This window comes from Typopeltis vanoorti, chromosome 6 (assembly GCF_054136105.1).
Source record: "Typopeltis vanoorti isolate ZY-2024b chromosome 6, IOZ_Tvanoo_1.0, whole genome shotgun sequence".
NCBI lineage: Eukaryota > Metazoa > Arthropoda > Arachnida > Uropygi > Thelyphonidae > Typopeltis > Typopeltis vanoorti.
The window spans coordinates 63,337,807-63,351,123 of record NC_143554.1 but is presented as its reverse complement, the minus strand read 5'-3'; the positions used below and the strand labels follow the sequence as shown (position 1 = coordinate 63,351,123).

General features: G+C 34.6%; 1 protein-coding gene across 1 annotated transcript in view; it reads right to left on the bottom strand.

Annotated features, from left to right (window-relative positions):
* LOC150105496 (uncharacterized) overlaps positions 1–13,317 on the bottom strand; it is a 280,173-nt gene that overhangs the window by 111,881 nt on the left and 154,975 nt on the right. Inside the window, exon 11 of the mRNA XM_090394206.1 lies at positions 7,607–7,806. Coding sequence (XP_090250332.1) covers positions 7,607–7,806 — 200 coding nt within the window. The remainder of the gene's footprint in view (positions 1–7,606; positions 7,807–13,317) is intronic.

The window sequence follows — 13,317 nt, the reverse complement described above, 5'->3', positions numbered from 1 at the left end:
TAATTATATCAATCTACTTAAATCTTTCACCTACCATCCGGGTGCAAAATACCTGCTTTGTAAACCTTTCCTCTTCCATTTGTTTAAATCATCATACTACCTTAAAATTAGATCTGCTCAGACATTCTTGAATGCTAATGATGCAAGTGCCTGAAATCTTCATTTTTTATATAATTCTGTCACTAATGCTATTATAATATTATCACATCTTTTTATTATCTTAGAGATTGGCATGTTAATTTGTTATAGAATTTATTTAATTTAGCTAAAAAATCCCAAAGAAATGAATTGCATTTACTTGGGATTTTTATATTTACATACTACCTTAAAATTAGATCTGCTCAGACATTCTTGAATGCTAATGATGGCAAGTGCCTGAAATCTTCATTTTTTATATAATTCTGTCACTAATGCTATTATAATATTATCACATCTTTTTATTATCTTAGAGATTGGCATGTTAATTTGTTATAGAATTTATTTAATTTAGCTAAAAAATCCCAAAGAAATGAATTACATTTACTTGGGAGCAAATTTTCAGTATAAAGTAAACAGCAAAGTTTTTATATCAAGTATTATGCTACTTTTCCTAATGACATCATCCACACAGATTATCAATAACAGTGGAGATTATGTGTACCCTGCCTTATATTTGACTTTAAGTTGAACCCTTTTCCAGTACATATTTCAATTTTTATTGCTGATATACAACTTATAGGTTATATGTTGCAATGTATAATATCTCATTTATGTTATGTAATTATACTATGTTGAACAGCTTTTCCCTTGGTATCTTATCACATGCCTCTTCCACATCCTACTGATTTTTAGAACATTTATCTTAAAAGTAAAAAAACTAATTCTAACCACCTCCCTCATTTGTTGTAACCCCAGCTTGAGCTTTCTCCAAGTTTGGGTCCACATTTTTTCTTCAGCTGTTCATATAGACCAGGGGTCTTCAACGCATGGCCTGCAGGCCACAGGTGGCCCAAAGACTCTTTGCCATGGCCTGCCGGCCATTTAAAAAAAATAACTACTTAACATTAAAATGCGATTAAATAAAAAAATAATTTCAATGGAGCCAGGGGGCCACTAAGCTATACCGTGGTATTTAGAATTGCAAGATGCTTTCCAGATTTACAATGAATGCTGTGCATTTGATACTTTACATAAAATCCTATACAAATAAATATTAAATAGACATGCTTCTTCAGCCATCTACCAGTGCGAAGTGGTACTTAAGTGCTAGTACTAACGTCGCAGGTAGATGACTGAAGCAGTAGTTCGTTCCAGTGTGCTGTCTAGTGCCTTCCAGATACATCTCGAAGGTTCTCGATACTTCGTTATTTTCATATAAATACAAGAGGATCTCATCCACAGTCAGTCAGTCACGAACAGTGTGATATTCGTGTATAAGAGCAAGTAGGTTCGTCATGTCAGACATAGCCTATTGTGGTTTTATATTGCCAGACGTTTTTCACTAGTGTGAGACATATTCAGTGGATAATAACCATTACACAATTTTGGATCATTTTTTGGGTTCACCTTCCATCACTATGGCATATATGAGTAAAAAGCTTAAATCAAGTGATTCTTGTCGGGCTTTTAATGAAAAGTGGACCAATTTGTACTTTTTTGTGTCAATCGACAATAAGCCACTGTGTTTAATTTGTCGTCAGTCAGTGTCAGTATCAAAAGAATACAATATAAAACAACACTATGACACAAAGCATGCATCCAATTTCGATCACCTTCAAGGGCAGCTTTGCGTGGACAAAGTGAACTGTCTCCAAATTGATTTAAAATGGCAGCAGGGTACCATTCCAAAAAGGAAGGAAACTATTAGCTTCAAACTCAGCAGTAAATTTTATGTTCGGATGTTGATTATTTAGATGTTCTAGGAAGTTCAGGAGAGATTCACGGCCATGGCTCCAAATCAGGAAAATGCATTCAATATATCTTTTCCAAATTTTTGGTTCTAGAACATCTAAATAATCAACATCCGAACATAAAATTTTTGGCTGAGTTTGAAGCTAATGGTTCTCTTCCTTTTTTGGACATCAAATCGACCTATTCCTCAGAGAAATTAAAAATCTCGATTTACAGAAAAGCTACCCACACCAACAGATATCTCCATGGTCAATCCCATCATTATCCTCCCCAAAAGTTTGGAATCATTTCTACACTAGGACATTGTGCTCACTCTCTTCTTGATGATGAGAGAGAGAGAACTTAATAAAGAACTCAATTTTCTTAGATCTACTTTTCAACTAAATGGTTATTCACAAAAAAACAATTGACAAATTCCTATTAAATCCACCCGCTCGCAATAATGAAGAGACCAATAAAGTGAAAGGTAATATTTCTATACCATACATAAGCTCTGTCTCACCCAAATTGGCCAAGGTTCTTAGGAAATGCAACCCCAAAACTTTATTTACTCCTCTTCCAAAAAGTCTGAAACCTAGACATCACAACTTTAAATATCCTGGTGTTTACCAGATTTGGTGCAACTGTGATATACCATACTTTGGCCAAACAGAGAAATCGATCGAGTTACGCATTGAAGAATATAAGCGAGATGTCAGTTACACGAGAACGCGAGCCAGTGCTAGTCATGTTCTGTTCTCGGCCGATTCTAATGAAGAAAACCTTAGCCATACAGTCCTATGGGACAAGTCTAATAACATTTTCTGTTGCCGGCATGAATTAGAAAGAAAGACAGAAGAATCAAAAGAAACCATTCTCAAACCCCTCCCCCCTGCATCTCAACAACAACAACCTGAGTTACAACCTTTCAGACTGTCATTGTGCTATGATCAAATACTGGCATTCACAAGATGCTATACGCATGCATACGCCCAACAATGAAGCCAATGAGAGAACAGTTTTGAATGCGCAGACTTCAATGTTTCAATGTTGAATATATAAATATATACACTAACTTTCCGTGATGTTTACAGTTATTTCATCTATGTTTTACTGGTTATTTTTAATGTGCACCTGAAGAAGGCTGATACAAGCTGAAACTAGTTGTGCTATTAAACTCCGTTTTCATTTTTCTCGGTTTCTAGTCATTCAATATCTTTATATATATATATATATATATATATATATGTGTGTGTGTGTGTGTGTGTGTGTGTGTACTGGGGGGCTCCCCCCCCTAGTGCCTTCCTTGATGAGTTCCTAGTCTCTCTTAATAATAATACATGATTGCTCCTTCACAAATTGAAGACCTCATCAGATTCATCCAAATTCTAGAGGTGAAAGACTTACCAGTTAGACTTCACTATGTGTAAAAGGATTTCACAGTCCAATCATGATATCAGATTGTTGCTTCTCCAAGAAACATACTTCTGCAAATATAAAGAGAAAAACCTTAACAGGGCTGAAGTAGGAGTTCTTATTCTTATGCTCACCTCCTTGGATCATTCTGTAATATCCAAGGGATGTAGAAAGGTGAATTTGCCAAAAGACTGGAAATATCATGGATGTATAAAAAGGTTTATAAATGTATACGCTCTATTCAATGGAACAGTTAGACAAAGTTTCTTCCAGGAATTGCAGAGCCGTAGTAGGCACCAGGGAGCGGTGCCCCCTCTTTGAAGACTACACTCAGGGGCCACCCTGAGCCGAGTCTTCAAAATTCAAGGAGAACCGGCCTACCAGTCCGGAACACGGGGGGTTGGGCGGCGTAGGCACCAGGGGGGGCATAGCTCCCCACCCCAGTAATAATATAAACTTAATCATGTAGTGCTATCATAGTAACCTGAACACCCCTTGAGGATATATATCAGGAAATTGATGATGATGAGTCTGATGATTTTTATATTTAGGAAGAAGAATTCTAGGAGATACCAAATTTTTGGCTAGGTCATATAGACCACCCATCCAAGAACATACTTCTGCAAATATAAAGAGAAAAACCTTAACAGGGCTGAAGTAGGAGTTCTTATTCTTATGCTCACCTCCTTGGATCATTCTGTAATATCCAAGGGATGTAGAAAGGTGAAGTTGCCAAAAGACTGGAAACATCATGGATGTATAAAAAGGTTTATAAATGTATACGCTCTATTCAATGGAACAGTTAGACAAAGTTTCTTCCAGGAATTGCAGAGCCGTAGTAGGCACCAGGGAGCGGAGCCCCCTCTTTGAAGACTCTACACTCAGGGCCACCCTGAGTCGAGTCTTCAAAATTCAAGGAGAACCAGCCTACCAGTCCGGAACACGGGGGGAGGGGGGGCGGTGTAGGCACCAGGGGGTATAGCTCCCCACCCTAGTAATAATATAAACTTAATCATGTAGTGCTATCATAGTAACCTGAACACCCCTTGAGGATATATATATCAGGAAATTGATGATGATGAGTCTGATGATTTTTATATTTAGGAAGAAGAATTCTAGGAGATACCAAATTTTTGCCTAGGTCATATAGACCACCCATATTATGCAATACTCATTAGGAAAAGATAAAATTCTATTTTTATTTAGAGGTTTTTCAGATGGTTCCATCTTCTCGGTTCACTGTGGTCTAATGGTCACATTCCCTCTTGCAGATTTTATTTGAAAAAGAGAGCTACATTCTCCAATTTTGATATACTTCCTTTTATTACAACTCAAAGTACCATAAGGATTTGGTAGTCTCCTCCCCCCTGCATGTTCCAATAGGCAAGATCCAAGTTCTTTGAAGTTTTCTCAAAAGAGTAACTTAAGTGCCATAAGGCTTTTGTTTCCTGTTAGGCTCTGAAGACTCAAACCCAAACATTTTCTGAACTTTTATCTAAATAAAAAAAAAGAGCTATTACAGATATTGACAGCAGATATTGGTGGTGCAAGTTACAGGAGTGGAGAAGCTCCTGCGCAGTGATATCAGAGGAAGTCAAGAAGAATATGATAGACATATTGTTGATTCTTGGTCTTTGTTTATAGGTTTTGATATTGTGTTGTAAAATGATTAAGAAAATTGGAAATCCCATTAGCTGTGAGAAAAAGTCAGTGGTAAAATTTTTGAATACCAAAAATGTTCATCCAGCTGAAATTTATAGGCATGTTATTAGAAAATGGCATGAGTAACAGAATGATGAGAAGTGTAGGATATATATATTCAGTGAAGAAAGGATGAATGTGCACAATGGACTGAACCGGTCACCTGTCAATGTTAATCAGCACTGATGTTAATGTGCTGATCTGCTTGAACAGGTGAATGAAAAGATTTGAGAAAACAGAAAATTTGTCTTTTGGTTGAGAACATCCCCTGAATATTTCTCTTTCTTTACTATAAGAAAAAATCACCAAACGCTTACAGTATCATAAACTGTGTGCAAGATGGGTGCCAAAAATGCTCACTAATGATAAGACATGGCAGCAGCCCTGAACTTCTTGGAATGGTATCACAATCAAGGTGATGGATTTTTGAACTGCAATGAAACAAGAAATGAACCTGGATTTCTCATGATACCAGAGAGTAAGCAGCAATTAATGCAACACAGCACAGTGGATCTCAAAAGTCAAAAAACTTCAAGCCAATGCTTTCCTCTAGAAAGATCATATGTATAATGTTTTTGGACAGATGCAGTGCTTTGTTCACTGACTTAAGTATGCCTCAAGGAACAACAATAAGTGAAAATGTTTACTGGGAGACTCTAAAAAGTTCTATTTGAAACAAAAGACAAGTCCTCCTCAGCTCTGGAGTTGTTTTGGTTGATGACAAATAATTCAAATGGGATCTTGCATCCAGTGACTTCAATATTTTTCTCCAACTGAAGAGATTTTCAGCAGCTCATCTGGCCATTGAGTCAAAACAATAATGACAGACTACTTTAATGAAGGATACAAAAACTTGTGTCCTGATATGACACAATGCAGCAGACAAATATGTAGAGAAGCATCTGATGGGATGCATAAACTTGCGACAATAAAGTAATATTGAAAATGTCATTTTTCATTCATGTACAACCAATGCAGACATTAGTTTCCAGCCACATCTTGGACATTGTGCCATACTGTATGGTTTTCATTAGCCTTTCTACAGCCATAAACTCCAACCAAACTGTTTCCAATTTCATCCAAATGATAAGAGCTAGGAGCTTAATTTGGACATCTGTTAAAAGTATTTGTATGAACAGTATGTATATGTTTCAGTATTTTGTTTTCAAATTTCATGAAATAAGTTTGAATATAACTTTCTATCCACAGCACTATTCAGAATAAATCCTATTTGAGCATATTTACAGCAGACAACTGATACAGATATTAAATGGGCTATCGCCATTGAAGATATGAGAGCCTCTTTTTACCGCCCCCCCCCCATAGGAAGCACTTATATACAGCTGTTGGGAAGGGCAGATTAAGTTCCAAATATACACCTGCTAGTAAGTTTGGTTTCCTATAATGAATATTGAAAATTTTTTTGCAATTTATTATAAGGCTTCATTTCATTATGACATAGAATAGGGCTAACAGACTCTACCGAAAAACAAGTAATATCTCAGAGCAAAATGAAAATTTATTTCAAAATGTGCACAATGAAAACTTTGAACAGCTAAGAACAATTTTTCCTTAGGTGTGCATTCCGTATACTTCTCAACACTCATATTTCTTTAACATTGCATTCTGACCACCTTTCAGCAAAATTATGCATATCCATATTGCACAGTAATCTGATTTTATATCTATTCTTAACACATGTCTACTATATTATATTTGATTACTTATTGCCAAATGTTTTTTTCTGCAACTATACTTGATATTGATCACACATTACCAAGTTTTCAGGTGCTTAGTTAATATTATTCTCTCTTAGTTTGAAACTCCGTTAAAGTTTTTAAGAGGAATTAAGACTAATTTCATTATGATTTATGTCTGAGATAAATTCGTCATTTCAGATGAGATTATTTTTCTATTCTGGCCTATTCATCATTTTCTAAATTATAGGTATGCTCATCACATATTAGTTGCATAGTAATGGAACTAATATGTAATATGGTAGGTTTTGCAACACAACCACTAATTCTTTTCCTAATCTGTTTATATGTGTAATCTTCTGTGAAGTCACTGCAATGTAGGTGTCAGAAGCTATGAAAAACAATGATCATTAGTGTCAGTTAAAAATGAATAGTCAGCAGATCCTGCTGACCAATTATGTTAAACAGATATCATAACAATCAGTGCAGTATTGATCATAGTACATTTGAAAATGTTAAGGACTGATGGGTACATTTGTACTTCACTGCTCAAGTTGTACTGTCACTATTAGTAAAAATCAGATCAATGTATGTTACAAAATGGTTCTTATGAATGTCTCCGTCACTGGTGAATTCTTAGGATTAAATTCTGTGCAACATTTTGGACTATATTTGTAGACGTGTAACCATGTTACTTTATATTTCACTGGTGACCAATCTGTAACTTATGCCACACTTTAGCATCCATAAAATTTAAAACATATACAATTGCAAGCATTTTAAACACCACTGTTCTTAAAAGAAAAAAAAATACTTTTTTTTTTGAAAATGTTTCTATTTGTAGTCTATTACAAATATGATGATTTACAGATTATAATTTAAAACTGTACTTATAAATAAATTTGAAATCAGTCATTACATACCTTAATGTCCTCTTCTGAAGGGAATGTCAAAGAACACTGATTGCACTTATAGAAAAGATTTTTTAAGGTGGTTTGTGATTCTTCCTCTGCAGCTAAAGAATTATCTGCATGAAGGAGAGGACAACTAGGAATGTGTTTCATCAAATCAGCAGAATTCTTGAATGGGCTGAAACATTTAGCACAAGACCATGTCTCCTCACCTAAAATTCAATAATTTTTCATTAATCATGTCTATATATGAAACATTTAAAAGAATAAGGATAAAAAGTAGACTGTGATATGTAAAATCTTCAAGATAAGAAGTTAACATTTAAAAGTGCTGGATTCTTCTGCATACATAATTTCACCTAATTTCTAAATATAATTATCTCTACGTGTGTCTACGAGTGCATTATTTGATATGCTATCATATTCTATCAATTTGGTATATTCTCATAGTGTACCCCCATTATCTGCCTGGTCACTGAATAAATGATGATGGGCTGGCAATTCAGAAGTTAGCTGATAAACTTCTGATCAGCTAACTTTTAGCTTTGTCTTAAGCCAGCACAGAGTACTGGCTTAAGACAAAGCTAAAATGAAGATACAATATGATGAAATGTCATGTTGGCTAGGGTGTTATCCATTAAACAACATCTTCAACTGTTTCAGTTAGGGACTTAGGGTGAACAGTGAAAACTACAGGAACTCAAGTTCAGCATCAGGAGAAATGAATTAGGCCCTATCAACCTAAGTAGAATCAATGGAATAGAAGTGAAACTGGTAGAAGAATTAGAGAAGTACCATGTTGACATAAATGGTGTTACTGAAACAAAGGCCAATAGGTTTTTAATATTTAATCCTAACTTTTCAACATATTAGGGAAAATTTTCAAATTTTTTCACCTGTAGTTATTCCATACATACTCTGTAGATCAGTTGAATCTTCAACTGCTAAAAAATTATCATTAATTATACATATGAAGATAAGAGTTGAGCTGTGTTGTTTACATCAGTACTGTCATCCATGCCACACTATATTTCATTTGGTTCATGTTTCCAAATTCTGATCAAACAAATTTTTTCCTATATCCTCTACTCTTTACATAATTGTTTGTCGAGACAAAAGTAATGTCTAGTATCACTGTTCATTTCTCTAGCCAAATTTCTTCCACAACTTTTAACAAAAATTATTTAACAAATCGACTTTTTTTTTTTTTTTTTTTTTTAAATTTTATGGAATTTACAACCGTGTTAAAAAACTTTTTTTATTATCCCGACGTTTCGATCTTCACATCAAGATCATCATCTGGAGCGTACATAAATATACAGAACAAGCTGAGTCACATCATTAACTGTAAGCTAGAGAAACAATGATTTGATCACATGTTATTCTACTAGCGTGACCTCTGGTGGGGAAAAAAAAAATAATAAAAATAAAATAAAATAAAAAATAAATTTTTACATCAAGCTAAATTCTATTTTTACAATGACAGAAATAAACATTCTTTTAGATGGTTTTCTTTCAGAAGCAATTGGTGTCCTATTTTTAGTATTACAATTCTTATTTTTGATTTACAATATTGACAATGCGTAATAATCAATACAGTAAGCTGAAGATCCAAGTTTCAAATTTGATCAATCGACTGGCATTTTTAAAACGGTGTAGGGACAGCGATATCACTCCTAATTGCATCAGGCTAAAGAGAAAATTCACTTCAACAAAGGCACAAAGAATATACCACCGCATGGAGAAAGCATTACTGAGAGAGCAGATCCAAGCTACCAGAAAGAACCTAGCCACTACACAAAACCAGCTACTAAAAGAAAAAACGGAGCTGTCTAGCTACTTGCTAGTTGTCTAGCTGAAGGAATTGAACGCAGATATCTGGATAATCCTAGAAAGGATTACGGACAACACAGCAAACCACATCCAACAAACGAAGAAAGAAAATCTAATTTCCAATTTTCAAAGACTAAAAGAACGACAAAACCAGTCGCCATATTCAAAGTTTGCCACAGTGAACAACAACAATCAACCAACCAGAAGCAAGAAACAACAGGAGCCACCAATCACCCACAGGTATCAATAACATAATTAACCTATCTAACCACGCCCTAAACAAAGATGAAATCTCTATGCTTAACAAAGGTTTAAATTTTGCTATAGCACCGAAAACGATAGACAAACTTGAAGTTATTTGTAATATGGAAAGAGGCCTGAGGTTCATACCTAATAACATAGCAGACAAAATATACGTATAGAAACTGCGAACATTTTAAACCATAACAAAACAATAACAAGCAATGTAACTAAACACGAATTAACAGCGATAAAATCACTTAAAACAAATCCGAACATAGTAATAACCAGAGCCGATAAAGGAAATGAAACTGTCATTTTAAACTGTATCACTTATATAGAAAAAATGAATCTGCTGGTCTCTGACAATAACACATACAAATTAGTTAACTACGACCCAACTAACAGAACAAAAAACAAAACAGAGAAACTACTTAAATCAATTACCACATGGCCTGAAGATACAGTCAAAAAACTGTTCCCTCATTACGCGTGCTCCTCTAGAATTTACGGGCTACCAAAAATTCACAAAGAAAACACCCCACTAAGACCTATCGTTGAAGGAATTGATAGCCTGACGTATCACTTAGCCAAAAAATTAGTGGCAACACTCAAAGAGTTGGTAGGTCATTCCCCTTCCTATATCAAAAACACACAACACCACTTCATAAACATCATCAAAGACATTATATTAGAAAAAGATGATTTATTAGTCAGTTTTGATGTCTCTACCTGCTTTACGAATGTCCCAATCAATGACACAATCCTTCTCCTACAGAACAAATTCCCTCTAGATATCACAGTGCTTTTTGCGCATGTTTTACGGTCGGGTTATTTTATATGGCAAAACGCCTTCTACTTACAAAAAGAAGGCACAGCCATGGGCTCGCCATTATTCCCCGCACTGCTAACTTTTACATGGAACATTTTGAGCAACTTGCCCTAGATTCCTCCCCTCTAAAACCCAAAGTCTGGCTTAGATACGTTGACGATGTTTTTGCGACCTGGTCCCATGGTCGCCAGACATTAGACACATTCCTTAGCCACCTAAACAAACAACACAAATGCATACAGTTCACAATTGAAATTGAAAAACACAACACACTTCCGTTTCTAGATACACTTGTCACACGTCTTCCCTCGGGCAATCTTTCCTTCACTGTTTACCGAAAACCGACACATACGGGACAATATATACACATAAACTCCTACCACCACCCAACACAAAAGCTAGGTGTCATCAACACGCTAAAAAACAGAGCTCAGACGATTTGTTCCAGTGAACAGGCACTGAAAGACGAATTTAAAATTATCAGTAATAACTTACAAAAAAACGGATACAGCCAAAACACTATAAACAAAATTCTCTACAAAACCACAATAAAAAACAAAGACAAACCAGACTACAGTAAAACTATAACCATTTCCTACATTAAAGGAATATCAGACAAAATAAGCAGAGTACTACAAAAGTACAACCTCAAAGCCACCTTTAAACCTCCTGCAAAATTAAAAAGCTTACTCAACTCATCCAAAGACCCACTCCCTCCACTAGCTCACCCTGGAGTATACCGGATTTATTGTACTTGCAACATACCATATATAGGAGAAACAGGACGCACTATTCCTATTAGACAAAAAGAACATAAACGACACATTAAATATAATAATTATGGTGAAGCTTGCCTTTCTGATCATGCCCTGAATACCCCACACAGAATTGACTGGAAAACCACCAGCTGTCTACATCACACTAGAACATGGTATGAACGGAAATTCAAGGAAGCCTGTGAGATTATCAGCAACCACCCCAATCTGAACAACAATGATGGTTTAAAAATCCCAAACATATGGAAGGTATATATTCGACCTTCCTCACCAAGAACAACAATAAACAGGACTTTAGAAAATCCAGTATTGTAAATCAAAAATGAGAATTGTAATACTAAAAATGGAACACCAATTGTTTCTGAAAGAAAACCATCTAAAAGAATGTCTATTCCTGTCATTGTAAAAATGGAATTTAGCTTGATGTAAAAATGTATTTTTTTAAATTTAATTTAATTTTATTATTATTATTTTTTGTTTCTACCAGAGGTCATGCCAGTAGAATAACATGTGATCAAATCATTGTTTCTCTAGCTTACAGTTAATGATGTAACTCAGCTTGTTCTGTATATTTATGTACGCTCCAGATGATGATCTTGATGTGAAGATTGAAACGTCGGAATAATAAAAAAAGTTTTTTTAACACGGTTGTAAATTCCATAAAATTTTTAAAATGAATGCTGATCACTGTGTAACCCTAAAAGAAAGGATAACAAATTCACCATCATTGAATGGTTTACTTTCAAAAATAATCAAATGTACAGCTTGATAACTGGCACTTGCACCAGATGAATTTCTGGTTTAGTATTAATTTGTTTTGTAACTTTCAGTGCCTTTTCTTTTTGCAATATTCCTTTATATTGATCAGAAGTTTATGTTTGGAATCACAACATCATTTTAAATTATATTTTTTAAAAACTGACAAGGTCTCCTCATGCACTGATTAAACTGCTTTTGGTCATACACAATGAAGAAATACGTATAATTTTCAGTTACACCTTTAGCAACATAACACTCCGAATTGACTTTCCTCTTTAGGAACATTTTTAAGGGTGATTTTTTTTTTATTATTCAATACAAATTAATAACAATTAAATACAATGAACAAGTCATATACATATCAATAATTTCATATTGTTGAAATTCTACTACTTTGATATAACTATATATACAAGTTTGACACCGTTGAGCTCAATGCTTGCATGCCTGTACACAATGGCATAACATAGGTAAAACATACACAAAAGAAACAGAATTCATGACACCGACATGTGGCTTTATAACTTCAATACTCTGATATTTGGTCAATATCAGAGTATTTAAATGAGCACACTCATTCAAATTCACTTGTTTTAGCATCAACTGTACATGGTTCTTAAAATAATTAACAAAACTTATTCAGTTTTGTTAATTATTTTTCTACAAGGACTATATAAAAATGATTTGCTGGTCATAGGTTAGCCACCAGTCATTTAATGTAAAATCAGGTGTAAGACAAGGATGTATGGCATCTTTACTGTTATTCATCATCTAGCACTTTAGTTTATGCAGATTTATATCACACACACATTGATGACATTGGCTCATTTTCATTTCATGTTTCATTTATTAAGGAGTAAAGGTGTTACTTTACTCCTAAATAAATTCAGCAGTTATCTTTCTACATTTGCAGTGGTCTATTGTGGTTATTTTAGGGACTAAATCAACACTTGAATCCCTTAGATGGAATATTCTTCTATTAGTGAGAAGACTGAAAATAGACTGATAGACTTTAGCCCCTTAAAATATCCACAGAGCAAATATCATAGCAATGTAGAAAAGAGGAAAGGGAAGATTACCAAAGATTCAGCTGACCTAATTTGTAAACAGCTTCTTTGTTACTTCAAGCTAAACTACCAATGAGAAATATCCCAAAAATGGAACTGGACTGACAGCACACTAAAAACATTAGGTGGAAAAAGCAACATTGCAGTTATCGAATGAATGAACGTGCACACACACACACAAAATAAGACAAATCCATTGATAAAAAAAAAGTTTGG